Source organism: Bombus impatiens, unplaced genomic scaffold (assembly GCF_000188095.3).
Source record: "Bombus impatiens unplaced genomic scaffold, BIMP_2.2 scf_0317, whole genome shotgun sequence".
Taxonomy (NCBI): Eukaryota; Metazoa; Arthropoda; class Insecta; order Hymenoptera; family Apidae; genus Bombus; species Bombus impatiens.
Genome location: NT_176736.1, coordinates 1,493,656 through 1,509,833, shown reverse-complemented (window position 1 = coordinate 1,509,833; position 16,178 = coordinate 1,493,656). Strand labels below are relative to the sequence as shown.

General features: G+C 42.6%; 1 protein-coding gene across 1 annotated transcript in view; it reads left to right on the top strand.

The window, feature by feature from the left end:
* LOC100747165 (zinc finger protein 14 homolog) overlaps window positions 1-16,178 on the top strand; it is a 28,271-nt gene that overhangs the window by 7,604 nt on the left and 4,489 nt on the right. The window contains exon 2 of the mRNA XM_012384891.1: window positions 16,098-16,162. Within this exon, the coding sequence (XP_012240314.1) occupies window positions 16,098-16,162 (65 nt within the window). The remainder of the gene's footprint in view (window positions 1-16,097; window positions 16,163-16,178) is intronic.

The window sequence follows — 16,178 nt, the reverse complement described above, 5'->3', positions numbered from 1 at the left end:
TACACGTGTTTTTTTTTTTTTTTTTTTTTTTTTTTTGAATATGTATATCTGTATAGTAATGCATTCTAACGTTTGGAAATATGTGTACAAATCTCTCTATCGAGGTCCTATTTCAGGCGCAAATTTCTCAAAATCTGCTGTCTCGTAACGTCAAATCGCACACGTGACAGGGATTACAGATTCGATTCGATAAAGATAGAATATATTCGCGATAAAGTTCGATTTGAACTCTAACTTCAGCTTGAATTTTTTACATGGAAGATTCTCGATATATATATTAGGTATATTTTAATGTTATCTCGTTTGACAGCAGTAGCTTTGAATATTCGAATATTTAAGGCTTGCATAAATATATAATTACTTAAGAAATCATAACGTAAGAATGACAGATATATTTTCATTTGTACCACTTTACCTCTATACGCTTCAAATTAATTTTCAAATAGAAATTGAGCGACTCGTTATCTTATGTGTGTGTGTGTATGTGTGAGTGTTCTGAAAACGTTTAAAATATCTCAATATAATTCTTTCACTCAAAGTAAATTTCTTTGAAGGTAAACTTCTTTAGTTTAGTTACTTATATCGTGGTTTTCTATATTTTAATTAGAGAATGATTATTCCATTTAGTAGAATTTTCAGAGGATTAGTAGTTGATTTCGAACTACAGCGTCTTCGTTTCCCGCAAACACATCGATGAATCTTCTTTCGACTTCTAAAAGCAGTTCTTTGTTTTTCGTTCTCCTATAACGCGTCTCTCGGAATGTGATTCTGCTGCGATCAAAGACGAGAGTTAAAGGAACGACGTCGATCGTCGAGCACCGTCGATGGTTTATACGATTGCTGGTTAAATCGTGAGAAAGTTGCGATAAGAGCAAGTTAGAGTCGTCGAATTTGGTCGACGAAGCTGTGGCCCACGATAAACTGACCTTAATCTTCTCATAAAGTTTTCATGAGCGTTACACCGCGGCTACCGCGTTCTGTCCGTCGCTGCGACTTGCGAAAACAGTGTTCCTCCGAGTGTTCTTCCTCCCCTTCGCGGCGAGAAAGCGGCGGACGTCGAGAGGAATACGGGCAATATCCTCGATGCCACGCCGGACCAATAATTTGTCGGCGGATGCAGAACACGCGTCTAATATCACGCGGATCGAGTTTTCTCCTTGGTCGCAGCATCCGATATTTTTTTTTATTGTACGCATATCGAGACAGCGCCTTCACTCTGAGCCCGCGAACTCGCTTTCACTCGCTCAATTAAGCGAGCGCTTTCGAGACCAGAAATATTCTAGATATTGCCCGATTTTCGCCACTGAGCTTGATTCGATGGAAATTTAAAAAATCTCCGCAAAATTATCGGATATTTTACATTTAATCGTATCAACTTTCTTTTGGGTGGATTCGAAACGATTCAACTATGAAAAAAGGCCAGCAACTGCTAAAATATATAAAACGAGTTTCTCCGCACGTCGAATAGTCGTCGTTGTGAATATTTTATATGTTAATTTTATTTAATGATGCTAGCGATATTTACTGTTCAATGAATTATAGAAGTTTGTTGTTTCGATTTGTTACAAATTAGCTATTTAACGGATACTATCGTTTTTCGTACTTCTAGTAATAGTTTTAATTAGAGAAACGATTCGATTTAACAAGCTTTTTTCGAAAAAAAGAAAAGGTCTACGTCGCTTGATAAAGAAGAAACTAATTATAAGTTTCTAATTGATAACTGATAACAGGGTTTATAGATGTGGAATAATTTGAAACGTCTTTGAGTGATATAAAATTAGAGGTGTCGCAGGTTTACGTCTTTATTGGAATAAAAGAGGGAGATTTGATTAATGTAGGTAGTCTTGTCGCTTCGTACGATAGCGTGTCCCTTTCAATTCCAGATTGACTTTCAAGTGTGTTTCTGCGAATTAATTCGAATCGAAGGAAACGAGGGTAAAGCTATTCGAACAGTGGTTCAAAGTGATGCTATTGGCCGCAACGAAGTTTGCTTTCTTTACCCTGGACTTGAACTTCTCGCAGCCGTTTATTTTTTTCCAGATCGATCCGAGCGAAGCACCGTGATAAAGTCGATAAAGTTTCCGAACTGTTGGAAAGCGGTAATTGAATAATTACAAACAACGTAATGGATCGCGGTTTGTCCGGCGTTAAGAGACGCAAAATTATCCGCCAGCATTTAAACACCGGGAAAGCTACGTGAAATTTCATATTAAACCGAACGAATCTCGCCCGAACAATTTTTCCGAATAATGCGTCCGTCGAAAGTTGTAACTGGTTCAAGTGGAACGCACAAGAGGGAAACGTTTAACCTTGCTGTTCAGTTTAAATCTATTTGACCCGAAATAATTTTCATTTATTCGCGGAAAAACCGGTGGAAAATCCGTTCCGACAGTTTCATCTCTTGATCTTTTTCTGGCATCTTCGCTTTGACAGGAAAAAAGAAAAAAGAAGAGAGAGAAACGAACGATCAGATGAAAAAGCAAACGGATCGAATGTCACGAAAATCATATTCGAGTGAAATGGATTCGAGTAAATCGGCAGTGGCACGAGTTGCTGAACAAAGAAAGCAAACTGTCTAACCATTAGTATCTGATCATTGACACCGTTCGCAACTTCCAGCAGCGTTGCCTTCGAACAACTGTTCAAACACGAGTTATACAATTCCGTTAGACACGTCGGATTATGCATTCGTCGATACCTGTCCCTATCTAAATTCTAAAACATCCCATTCGGTCCTACTTCGTACAAATCGATCGGTCAGTCACATGTCTGTCGTGGAAACGAGACGTCTACCATTCGAGTCTATCGTGTCTGTAGCAATCGCAGAAAAACATCAGTCTGCGATACCTTTATCCTTCCTATCCAGCGTTTGTAGCAAAACGACTTTCGTTCGCCGGTGAAAGAGCCTTTCGAGACGCGGTACTCGCAGTATCGGAATCCCACGCCTTCGCGAAAAATTTACCCGTCCAACACCCTCGTTCCTCTGAATATCTGTCGAAGAAATTAAGACGGCCGGACAGAGAAAAAATATATATGTAAAAAAAAATTTTGTTAGAAACGCGAAAGATGAATGAAAAAGGGAAATAAAATATTCGAGGGGAATTGCAATGGGCGGCGCGCGTCGTAACGAAGTGCAGGCAGGCGGTGTTCGGGGCATTCGAGAATCGACGGGATCGACCTGGCGACTTAAATCTGCAAGCTGCTACGGGAGGAAAAATCTTTAAAAATGCTGTCTGACGAAAAAAGCGCGCATGCGTAACCACGAGCCATTTCCTTCTTTCTCTTTCTGTCCCTGGTGCTCTCTCGCTCTCTCCGTTCCACTCTCTGTTCCCCTCAGCCACGTTCTCCCTTTTCCACCCCCCCCCCCTTTATATGTATATACGTACGTACGTGTGTATCTCTACGTACATGTGCACGCGTGTGCTCGTTGTGTGGCGTTTTCCTTCCTCTACGTCTCTCTTTACGCGCTCCTCGCCGCCAAAACAAATCGTAAAGACGCCTTCTACCGTCGTAATCGCGCAGTCATTTCCGAAAAATCAATGACCACTCGCCGAGCACATGATTTCCTTCCTTTCGGACGGGCTACGATAATAACTGTACCCGGGGCGCCACGAAATTTCTCTGTCGGGGCATAAAATCGAATTCGAAGACACTCTCTCGTCATCCCGCCACTCTTTTTCCATCACTCGTTTACGTTTTCGTTTTCGTTCTCGTTCTCGTTTTTCTTCTCCTCTTCTCTTCCTTCTCTTAGCTTTCCCCGTTTTTCTCGTCTCCTCTTCCTCCTTCTCACGAGTCACCCGTCTTTCATCCCCATCTGGAAGCCCTTTGTAAAGCAACGGGACGCGGTCTCGTTCGTTTTTCTTTCTCCTTCTTTTTCCCCTTTTTCTTCTCTTTTTCGGGTTCAATGATATCGTCGAGGCGGGCGGCTGTGTCAAATGGGACGCTTCTTACATTGTGACGAGCCACTCGAGCGATTCCGGATCTCCTTGTCTTGGCGGGAAATCGAATTCGAAAATCCTCCTATCCTCACCGTTTTCGTTTCGTACACCCTCAAGAATCTGTTCTGCGGCTGCTGTGTTGCTTCTTCCATTGTACTATATGGCAATAAAATATTATCACTGACAATCGACAGTGCATTCGACGATACTTTCCAGACTCCGTATGCTCCGAACAATTGTTATCGCTTGTTCTTAGCTTGCCAATTTTCCCAACAGCCTCTCGCTCTTTTTATATGCTTTTCACCACGCGTAAATAGTTTACGTTCGTAATATAGTTTGCTAAATCGAACGAAGATTCATTTTGTCCCCGATCGGCAATTATCGCGCTTTAGCCTTCAGCATTCAATGAACTTGGCAGGCTGACAACATAACTGTACCATAGACGGAAAGGGCATCGGGCACGTCCAATCTGCGGGTTGCAGGTGTAGCTTTCGTCAAGATCGATGTAATTATATCGCGAATTATTCATAAGCCGATTGTTCTCTCGGTGTACAAAAGTTCGGTTAAAGTGATAAGTAACTGCCTCGTTGCCATTGATAAATCAATTTACAATGGATATTTGTAATTTGCGAACGAGTAATCTATCGTCTCTTCAAACTGTCGAAACCACTGATCCATGATTATTTAAACACCTGTAATAACATACATACTCGTGAATGTATTATATAAAATATTTAAAAATGTCCGCAATGCTAATGTATAAATAACACTAATGACGTACTTGATCGTGTCCAAGGAAAGACGTGACAGTCCTTTTTTTTTGAGCAAGGACGTTATTAAATTCGAAGGGAAATGATTTTTCAGCGAAAAAGCAAAGGAAGGAAGGAAGGAAGGAAAGTTGAAACCTCGAATTACAATAAAGGACCGTTCCCGTCGGGAAGGAAAGGAACGAACGAACGAAACAATAGAGGCAACGTCTTCTCTTTCGAAAAAAAAGATGCAGATTAAGAATTCATATTCCCTGAATACGGAGGAAATCTTTGAACGCGTCTCTCGCGTAATTAGCCATTCCGTTTCTTTCCTAGAGATTCCTCCGCGAACCGCGCGATTCCGTTGACACAAGTGTCGAGCCAAGTGTTCCTTCCGGTTGTTCGTTGGACAAAGCGCGAGTAGAACGAGCACGATCGAAAGATCTGTAAAAAGATCCGCAAGAAACAACAGAGTTCGACGAACTAGAAAATTCTGGCCCTTTCCTTTGCTTCTTCCTCTTGCTTCGCTGCGAGACACTATCTCGCGATCGAACTGTGCCAATTCCGCTGCCACACGTATAAAAGTTTATCGAAAATTCAGGAAATGATCTTGAAAAAGAAAGTCTCTTACGGAGGATAGGTGTTCCGAGATGAATAGGTTTAGGCTGATTGTCGGTACGGACGATGCACGTTGTGACGATTTTCTAACAGTTAGGCGATACAATTTGACGTCTCACGGCTGATACAGATCGCAAAGGGATTGGACATTGTTGCGATTTCGCAACGGTGACACGATACAATTGGTAGCTTTATATTTTTAATAGCGTAAAATTGTATACTCGTTCGTATCGAGCTTTGCATTCTTTGCGACATTGCAACGAATGTGTAGAATTCGACGGATCTATATTTTTAATAGCAAATGGAACAAAAGCTGTAGGAAATATAGAAATGGTAGATGTATGAAGTGCCGGTACACATAAACTGTATACAACGATCTTCTAATTATCCTAAGTAATATATTTCTAATATTACGACGCACAGAAATGTGTAATGCCACCCTAAACAAGATTACGAGCATCGAAGAAAAGCGTTCTGCGAAGAATAACAGTGGGTTGAGCGTTGTGTAGACGACGAAGAATAAATTTCGTTTGAAATAAGTATTTTCGAAACTTCGTTGCGGCGAAGTGCACTTTGGCGACAGGAACGCGCGGAAATCTTCCTGGATGAACGATTAAGCGTAGAAGGGAGGATGGATGAGAGGAAAAACCTTATTGTCGCCGCGGTCGACTCGGCGATAAGCCGACAACCGCGTATCATGCGTGAGTGCGAGTATCCTCGATAGCTCGTCTTATCGGCTCAGTATTTTCCATGGAGAGTTTCGAGAACGAACTTCGAACCAGTGAAAAATTACAATTAAACGGTATTGTTCGGTTTTGCGTTTTATGGAAAATTCGCTCGATGTTTGGTGAAATTCGCCGTGAAAGTATGTAGATGTTTGAATCGTAAGGAGTACGAGAAAGAAAAGCATTGTTCACGCTTCTAAGACGGAATTTTTTATCGTGAATTCATAGCAATTCGTCGTGTGTGCTGAACAGCTCGCCTCGTTTCACTGTCCAATTCATCTTGTTAACCGCACCGCTACGAGCGTCTATTCGCCGAAAGATTGTGGCTAACTGCGGCACGACCTTTGCGTTGCCGCGAAAAATACCGTCGACCTCTAAATCGACTATTCTCGGGGCCGTCGTTTTATATTTTTTTTTTCCCTCTGCTGATTTTATTTGTCGCTGTTGCCCCTATTTCGGTGTCGCTTCATTAGCGGTGATTTCGAATTTATAAGGCGGGAATCGGAACGAATCGTCGCTCGATAATTCAATGATCGTTAACAGACTGGAAAAACTGTGCCGAATTTGTGTCGAATCGTTGGTACAGCGTATTGACACGGGGATTCGATTAAAAGGCTGATTAAAACAAAAAGAGTAGGGAAAAAAGGGGGGAGGAAAAGGGAGGGACAAGGAAGAGAACGGTCGGGAAAAAGGACAGATTCCCTGACTCTCCTGTCTGTTCGGTCTGGATGCGGGCGCAATTTGCAAAATCAATGAAACGCGGCGAAATATTAATGCGCCTCGAATGCTGCTGCGTTCCCGATCGAAATCTCGTTAAAGAATCATCCGGTTTACGTTGGCCGTTCGCATAGAAGAATCGGTTAATACCGCCGATTTCCCACGTAAAAACTGAACGAAATAATGGCGCGACGTAGACAAATAATCGTTTTATTTCGTTGTCATCGTGGCTGGCTGCGCGCGTTCAGACCCTTCTTTTCTCACTGTAGACAAGCTATTGACTCCCGATGCGCAAACAGGCCGCGATCAACACCATCTGAAAATTTAATTGAACGAGAAAGAACCGTCCCACGGGACGTTTTAAGTTAACCCTGTCTCGGGCGATTCGATGCCGCCGGGGTTGACTTATTTCGAGAGATGCTTCAAGGAAATGGAGAGACGAGAGAAGTCTGTATCGAGCGATCGATCTTCTATGGTTTTTCCAAAAATATTATTTCACATCTCGCTGCAGTCTTCAGAAATATGTTATACACGTTTTAACATTATATACAGAAGGTAACGCGAATCGATCGTCACGATACTTAACACCGATAAAATTTTCGTTCCAAGTATCCTTTTGTTAAACTAGCGGCTTAAAATATGTCGTACCGCGTATGATTCTAGTTTTCGTAGAACTAGCTATGACTAACAAGGAGATGGCAAGAACTGCGAAATCTCGAATGGCTCGAGCGTACATTCGATGCTGTAGGTTGACGGTGAAACAGTGCCGAATGGATCAGAGTACATGGCCCTTTGTTTCCAAGGAAATTTATACATTTTTTTCCATGTCTTTATAAATTCTCGTAACATCGGTATTATGTTTTTCTTGATAATAAATCTTGGCAATTTATTTTGATGAATTTTAAATTACCATTTCTCCATATCTTTACACTTTTGCGGTTGGAAATTGTAGCAAAAACACTTGGAACATAAAAAACTGCCTCACCAAGAGCACAATTTCTCGATTAATTTCTCGAAAACAAAGAGCCACGCACTGAAATCTTTTCCAGATTGCTCTACCATCGATCTAAACCATCAAATTCATATTACAGCCAACTGATTCAAGATTTCGCGGTTCTTGTCGTCTCCTTTATGAAGTTCGATCGAGACGAACGAACATATCGAGAGAATGATAAGACAATAAATAACGATAGGAATTCTTACGAAAGATAACGAACTGGCCTGTTTTACTCCAATAGTCCGACTGTTAATAACGTACAAAAATTTAATAACTTACACTCGCTCGAATCGACTCAGCTGAAACGCGAATAGCGAAGCTCAACGAGAAAGCGAGAATTAACTAAACAGAGCAATCGTCGCGACTTATTTACATGCGTAAACGTCGATCGAGAAGCGCGGAGGAAACAGTGGGTTCTTTACGATAGAACCGTCAACGGAGTCCTCCAATAACGCGACGTAATGGCGTGTTACCGGGCTTTCCTCGACAATAAAGTTGCGGAGCCGCCTCGTGTTTTGTCTACGCCTCGTACGCAGCGAACAGACGAGAGCTTTTTCTCCAGAGCTCCGGGTAACTCTAACGACCGATTCAATCGCTTTACGTTCCTCGTTCCAGGAACGAGCGCGCGCGCGAGCGTTCCCTTCGCGCGAGCCACACCGAAAAAAAGAAGTGGAACGCATTTCGCCATGAATAACGACGTAGCGGAACTTTCACTCGCCGTGATAATGCCTGGCTTGGCTGCCTTCGTGGATCAACCATCGATACATCTCGTGATCCGCCTTGTCGACGATCATTAGCATACGCGAGCCTTGCCACGCCGTTTGTATCGTATTGTAAAACTCAATCGTAAACGTGTTCCTCGAGACGTGTCCCTTGTTCCTTTCGATGGTTCACCCGTCATCGTTTAACATGTGTATTAACCTTGGAACATCTTGTAGGAAGGGGAGAGACCTGTTCGAATCTATTAGTTTCAAACGATTCCTTTTTATCCGGAAAATCTTCAACTCTTTGAAAGGAACTCCGGTATCGATATTAGAGGCAAATAGTTGCGTACGTATATAAGTTAAATTGTCAGAGGTTTTAATACACTCTCGTTGCGTGTGTATCTCGTTGCGAGGACGACAATAGCGAAACGACAGACTGAGATAAGTTGCAGTTGGGATCAGTCGATCGAAAGAAAGCTGAACGATAAGCGTACGAATGTTACAGAACACGCCTCCTTTCGAGGTTTGTAAGAAATATTTGAACGTTTCTTTTCCCAAAATGTACTATTCAAACTCTGCTAAATCAGTATATACGGATTTGTTAGAATTTGCAAAATATTTGTTGAAAGTACGATACGACGAACCGATGTAGCTTGCAGAGCCGGCGCTCGTTCCGATCTTCCGTATGTGATTCTATTATTCTGAAGAATTCACAGACGGGCCGCGGTTTCGAAGAAAAGATTTATAATGATCGTTGCGCAACTATGAAAGTTTCTTTTCCACGATTTTCACGGAACTTACGACACCAGTGACATTCCCCGTCGTGACTCGATATTTACGACGATCGACGCCAGCATGGCAGTCCGGTTTGATATTTATTTATACGAGGATCTAGAGCGGGGGTCTTCTAATTTATCGGCGAAACAGCCGAAGCCAGGCCATATTTTTATCGCGGACGTTTAATTTCGTAGAAATTCCTTCGCCGGCAAACCGGTTGCACGCCAAAACGTCATTCAGAGACCGCGAGACCGGTCCTAGGGCGTGGGGGATTCCCCAGCGTGGACGTGCGCGTTTCTTTTTGATTGTCCCTTACAAAAAACCTCGCGATTCCGTACAACAGGTACTGTTCCTGTTTCCTGAACGTGGAACGGGAGTCGAGCGGATCAAGCAGATTCGGACCGTACCGGGTCAGACGCGCGAAGTGACAGCCGTTTACAAGCGGAAAATATTAAAGGAAACTTGGATTCGAGTTATGAGAATCCTGTTTCTCCGGATGTTAACTAAAACGAAAACGACGTCGTTCGTGTATCTAGGTACGTGGACGAGAAACGTCGTATCCTGTCGTTTGGTAATACAATTTAAAGAGCTACTTATTTTTATCGCAGAACGTACTTTTACTATCCCGTGAGTTTCTCGATGAATTTTTTTACCGAACGTTCAGGGGAATGACGTGTTTTTTTTTTTTTTTTTTTATAATCTCCGTTGATGTCCATTTCACAAATTTAAATTGTCAAAGCGTACGATTATAATCAATGGACGAAGATATATAGAATGCGTATGATACGGAAGAATGTAGAAAATATCGAAAAAGTATTTTTACTGATATTTAACGGGCGAAACAAATTGTGTGTTAATAAAAATTTGAATTTCCATAAACATGCTCAATCGAGAGCGAGATTTTTGAAGCGTCGCAAATATTAGCAGACTGTTTGAGTGGATATAACGTTATCCAGAGATGATCTAACGATATAACGCGAATCTTGCGACTAGAGAGTCGATAAAGGACTTTTTGCTCGTCGAAAAATAACAACGTTAGCTAATAGGAAAGGGGGAAACGTAGATTTTGAATCGCGTGTAAATATTTAACTGCGCACCAGGATACCCGAGCGATTAAAACAGCCTATAACAAGACGAAAGCCCAGTTAAATTATTCGCTGACGTGACGTCAAAGCATACCTCATATAGCAACAGGATGAAAGAATGTTATCCTTGCCGTGAAAGCAAAGGGTTGCTGAAGCACGACAATTGATTACCCTCAGACCGTGAAGTGGCTTCGAAATACCATCACCTGCTCGAACAATCGTTGTCTCATAATCTGTACCTTTCTTTTACATCAGCCGTCTTTCACCTCGTATATCATTCTTCGTACACGCGGCCCTCTAATCTCCAGTAATCATCGAATCTTCGTGGCAGACCGTATCCTTCGGCGTTAACGTTAATTAGTTGAAAACGTTCGGTATCAGATGGAGAGTACGACGAAGCCACGGAACACGGTTGGCCTGTCGTTTTCGTCTCGCCATTCGACGACCAGAAAAAACCGGATGAATTCGTACTTTCCGTGGTGGTCGGGGCAATTATTTTTGCGCAGTCTGATGTATCGCGTAGAAGGCGTGCTCGCGGAGAGAAAGCACGATAGATATAACCGCGAAATACCGAGAGCCTCGGATACCGGATATTGTAAACCGACCTTCACCGCGAAATCTGTATATCAACCTTCGGCAAGGCGGCCGCGGCAACTGCGTGGCGGAAGGCGCCTCGTTTAAAATTGCACGGCCCCGTTCGCCGCCAATGTCGTCGTGCTCCAACTCACCGTCACTATCTTGCTTACGGCTTATCTGAAAATTCGGGAAAAATGCCGAGCAACCTGTTTCCCGTTAGACGAGAGACCGTTCCGCTCAATGAAGTATCGCTCGAATGGATGTTGCTAATGAGAACTGGCTGCGGATCGAGAAACGCCTCTTGCGAAACATCCGATGCCGGAGAAATATAATATAAAATCCGGCTACTGTACAAATACTGTGTCGTTAATTTTCTACCGACATGTTATTCCCCTTTGATTTTCATAATATATGTAAATGCGGTATATAGGATTCTTTAAAATAATTATCCTATGTTAGAGAATTTCTTTGGAAATGTTTGATAGTTTATGAAACGACGCGGAAGAAGTTTAGTATAAAGCCATTTAGAGTTTTCTAATAATATTTCTATTATGGCACACGCGAGAGCATATAAGATTTTTCAACGCGATTATCCACTCTTACGAGTCTCTCGTAGTTTCCTGGAATCGCATGAGATATCACGACGTATGAAATGAATTATGCAAACGTGGATTCAGATAAAGAATTCAAAGTCATGGTTATCGAAGACGAATATTCTGATAAATCCACGTATATACCGTTTACCTTAAAAGACGAGCATTAAGATCGGATTAACGCTAGTAGAGATATTCGATTGGAACAGAAAATCAGCGGATTTATCGGCGTTGCCAGTTTATTGTTTCGATAGACATTTCCACCGGATAGTTTTCTTCTTCTTCTTCGTCGACTTTGTTGTCCGTTATCTGAGAGTTTTATCGCGTCTAAAAACACGCGCGGTACGTCACTTCTCGATAGCCAAAAGTGTCGACGCGTTGTCGATATATTATGCATGTAAACAATTTCTTCGAAACATTAATATGTATATTTAATTGATATAATTTCCATACCATTCTGTACATTTTCCCAACGATCAATCAACTCGATCGTTCCTGAGTCATACAAATTAATTCACGAAATTATTTGTTAGTTCTCAAAATCGTTACACTTTCCTTATTTTGTAATATATTTTACAGTCGTTTATGAAACAAAAAATTATCTGGCTGAAATAGAAAATTCGTTCAATCGTCTGGAACTATTAAATTTACATTGGCAGCAAAATCTCTTATAGATTGTAAGCTCGAAACTCTATAAAAGTATTACAAATACAAGGAATATTTTAATTATTCATGACGAACCAAGAAGAAGTTTCTGATATTTTTACTAGACACATTCTTGACATTGAACGTAGGTAATTTATAGAAAATTTGTTCATCTTTGACAAGATTGTTTGCCTGCCAAATTCAAACTTTAAAGAAACGAAATTCCATACGTGTATAGTAATCGGAGGAGTCGTTTCGAAAGTCGCACCCGAACGAAGAATGAAAAAGGAGGGAGAAGAGTCACAAATCTTTCGTTTTGCGTCCTCGCGATTCCTATTTCCGACTCGCGTCTCCTCAATGCAAATCGCGCGACTTGTTTATTGATTACGAGACACCGGTGTAAATACATAGGTATATTTATATACATGCATGCACACACGTGTATCGACTCGTGTGTATATTCGTGCAAACTCATTAACGTAATTAATGATACGGGAGACCGTTTCAGTAACAGCCGGCGGAATAAATAAGCGATAATGTTATGTAGATGCAGGCGATCAATCCTGACGTCGCGCGATAAGGAAGCGAAAAAAAGATGGAAAAGGGGTGGAAGGGAAAAAAATGAATCGTTGCTGGGCATCGTTTCTTGCCTCTCGCCAATCTTTCAAGTCGTCCCGTTGCAGCTCCAACTTCATCGGTACGAATCAATGATCGCGTTTACGACAATTGTTCTTTTTCTTTTCGTCTTTTCTCTCTTTTCGCTGCTTTTCTTTTCGTTCGTGAAAGAAACTCGAGCGAGACTAAATGGAGACTACGTAACAGCGCGGAGGAGGACTTTATATACATATGTTTACGAGGTAAATCCGTGCGAAAATGGCGCACCGTTTGAGGTGAATATTTGATAGGATAGAGGGGATGGATTAAATCGCCGTTGCGTTTTACGGGATCGAAAACATGATTAAAAAGGTGCGAGGTATGGAAAATCAGACTCGTTCGTTTGATATAATGTTACTTGACGAATGATCCATTAAATCTGAAAACCTGATCGAATTTAACGAACGTTTCGTAACGCTTCATTTTTCTATGCCGAATTAAAACGATTCTTCGTATTGACATGACTGTGAGAATGCATCGAAATTAAAATTTCCTTGCCAAAATATCGCTCGAACGTAGCAACGTTTTCCAGCTTTCCAGGCATTCCTCGGCGTTCAAACATAAATCAGATCGATCCTCGAGCAGCAGATTCCGTGATCGCGAGCGTACATCAGCTGCCAAGCAGCCGTATCAGAAGACATATATAACAATCGAGCGTGATGAACAGCGGCAAACTCGTTCCTTTCATTTGCGCCCAGGGAAAAAGGCATCGTTTTCAGATAGAGACGGAAAGACAGAGAAAGCATGGTTGCACGTACAATTTGGATTAATCGCTGGATCCGTGGAATCGGCCACGATTCCACGTTAATGGCCAAGTCGTCATGGATCGACGATGATACCCTTTAACGTTTGTAAAATATAATTCTCGTTACCTTTAGATACGTACACGTCCCGCGTAAAATATTTTCATTCGATAATTCTTCAATATTCGATACTTCCACGATTTCGAAATTGAATATCGAATAAAGCTTGCAGAGTGTAGAGTGGCCTGTCGATAAGAATCTTTCCAACGTCTTTCCATATCAAATTCTATCGGGTGCCATTTCAAACGGCTCGTCCAAGTTTCACGTTCGAATTCATCTTTCCTAAAATCTCAGGCATTCGCAGCGAGGCTCGTTGAAAATTCTTGTAATACGCCGGCAGTTCGTTTCCCGCGACGTTATTGCAACAATTAGCGCTCGCGGTCTGGCTGTCCGCGCGACGTCGTATCTTTTTCCGCTGGGAGGTTCAATAACACTTGTCACCGCCGCTGAAACGTATCGTCCGGGAACGAGCAACAAAAGCCACTGGTGCTACGGCGATACGTGTGTCTTTCCTTTTGATCGCGTGGGACCAGGGGCGGACAGGGGAACGACGAAAAAAAGCGACGAAGAAAAAAAAAGTGAAGGAAAAGAAATGACACGAATAAACGTGAGTGGAGAAAGGGAGAGGGAGAAAGAGGAGAGAGGCCGTGTACGCAAGAAAGCGTGGCTCGATATTAATAAACGGACCCGAGCAGCGAAGATAATCCGTCGATGCGTCATCCCCGACGCAAAAACAAAAGACGGGCTGAAAGAGGCGCGCGAGTAGCATCCGCGTATGGTAGAAGCGGGCGGCGTTAGCACGGCCGCGCGGATAAACGAAAGAATGGAATAAAGAGCGAGGTAATTAATCCGATAAAACGGACACACACTTTGTGTAACGTTGCATAATGCGAATTCCATAATCGCGAGATGTGCCGCGGAACCGTTGTTTTCCTCCTTGTAATGCGACTGTACGTGATAGCCGCGATTGCAGCGGACGCGTGTCGCCCGCCGCGATGCCATTTACGGGGCCACGATTATAACCTCTGCCTCGCTCTTCCTTCCACGGACAGAGCCCTTACCCCTCTTGTCCCCTCTACGATCGCTACTTTATTTTTTTTTCCCCCCGCCGAGAAGGGATAGAAACTTAGTTTTGATCGAGAGATGATTGGACTTGAATTCGAAATTACTTTGGTAGTTCATGTACTTTGAAATTTCTTAAGAAAGATAGTAGAACGGCATGCATAGGTTGATCGAGCAGAAGTAAAGTTGGTAGAATTAGAGAGAATAAGTAGACAGAGCAGGCAAATTCTAAGCTAACCTTAGATCAACTTTATCGTTTGTTATAGCGTGTATCTCTGGGAATCGTAGTCAATCACACGTATGTAACGCTATAGAATGATGTAAGAGTCGATGTACCAGTTTTCTTTCGTTTATCTACTTTTCACTAAACAGCTTCGTTCGTTCGGACGATAGATCCAGAGCTTTTCTATTTCCATACAGTTCGTTTGTCATTTCTCGTATTCCGCGTAAACTATCGATACACTCGCTCTTTTTCCCGGTGTATTCGAAAACTAGCGACGCCCACGAGGCGAGAAGGATGGAATACTCTGGTTGGCGCGAAGAAACGACGGAGAGAGATACGTACAGCGGAGACGGCAGAGTTTTTTGCGCGCACAGAAGGGTAGGGAGATTCGACATCGCAGATACAGTGGAACACTTCATAAATCATTCGCGCGGACGTGTATCCCCGCGTGCATCCGACCTGCATAACAGCCGTTGAACTTGCGAAGCTCGAACCGGACGTATCTGACCATGCGTGACCAGGAACGTGGTCGATTCGACGTGCTAGAAAGTGTGCACACACCGTCGATCTCTGATACAATGTTTCGCTTTGCTCTCTCTAAAAGTTGTTTGCCGAACACGCGGTGAAGAAACGCGAGTTTAACTGCGTACAGATCGTGGACTGATTAAATGCGACGCGATAAAGCAGGGTTGCTCGTGAACCAGGCAGTTTCTTCGCCAACAAATCGACTTGGCCGCGCGCGAAACGTCCGAACGATTCTTAATTAGAGGCAGAGGGAGGGTGTTTCCACTTTGCCGCGTACTACATATAAAGCGATCGTCTCGGGTTGAAATTTTACGAGCGTGACGAATCGAATACCACACATTCGTTGCTAGTAACCAGCCATGGCGCGTGTTAAGAATATGGCCACGCTTCCGTTACTGATCTAATATACCGGGTCGTTAACGTTGAGAAATTAATAGGATTACGCGTACACCTTTTACGTACGTCGAGCGTCTCTCCCTTTACTGCTTGGTAATTAAACGAAAGAATCTTACTAATCTCTTTGTTGTAATAATATTAGAGGTATTTTACGATCAACTGTTACAATCAAGGAACCAAAAAACGTTTAATTAGCAGTCCCCTCGGAACGAACTCCCGTTAGAGAGCACAACGACAAAAGTAAAACGGACGCTTGTTACTTTTCACGAGCACGCATCGATAAAGGTTCGTTCGACTTGTCTGATTCCAGATACTGGCGCGCCCTACGTATTATACAAGGACAACATGGAGAGACCCCAGGGGCAATGGGGCCCCGGGCCGGGATCTCTCC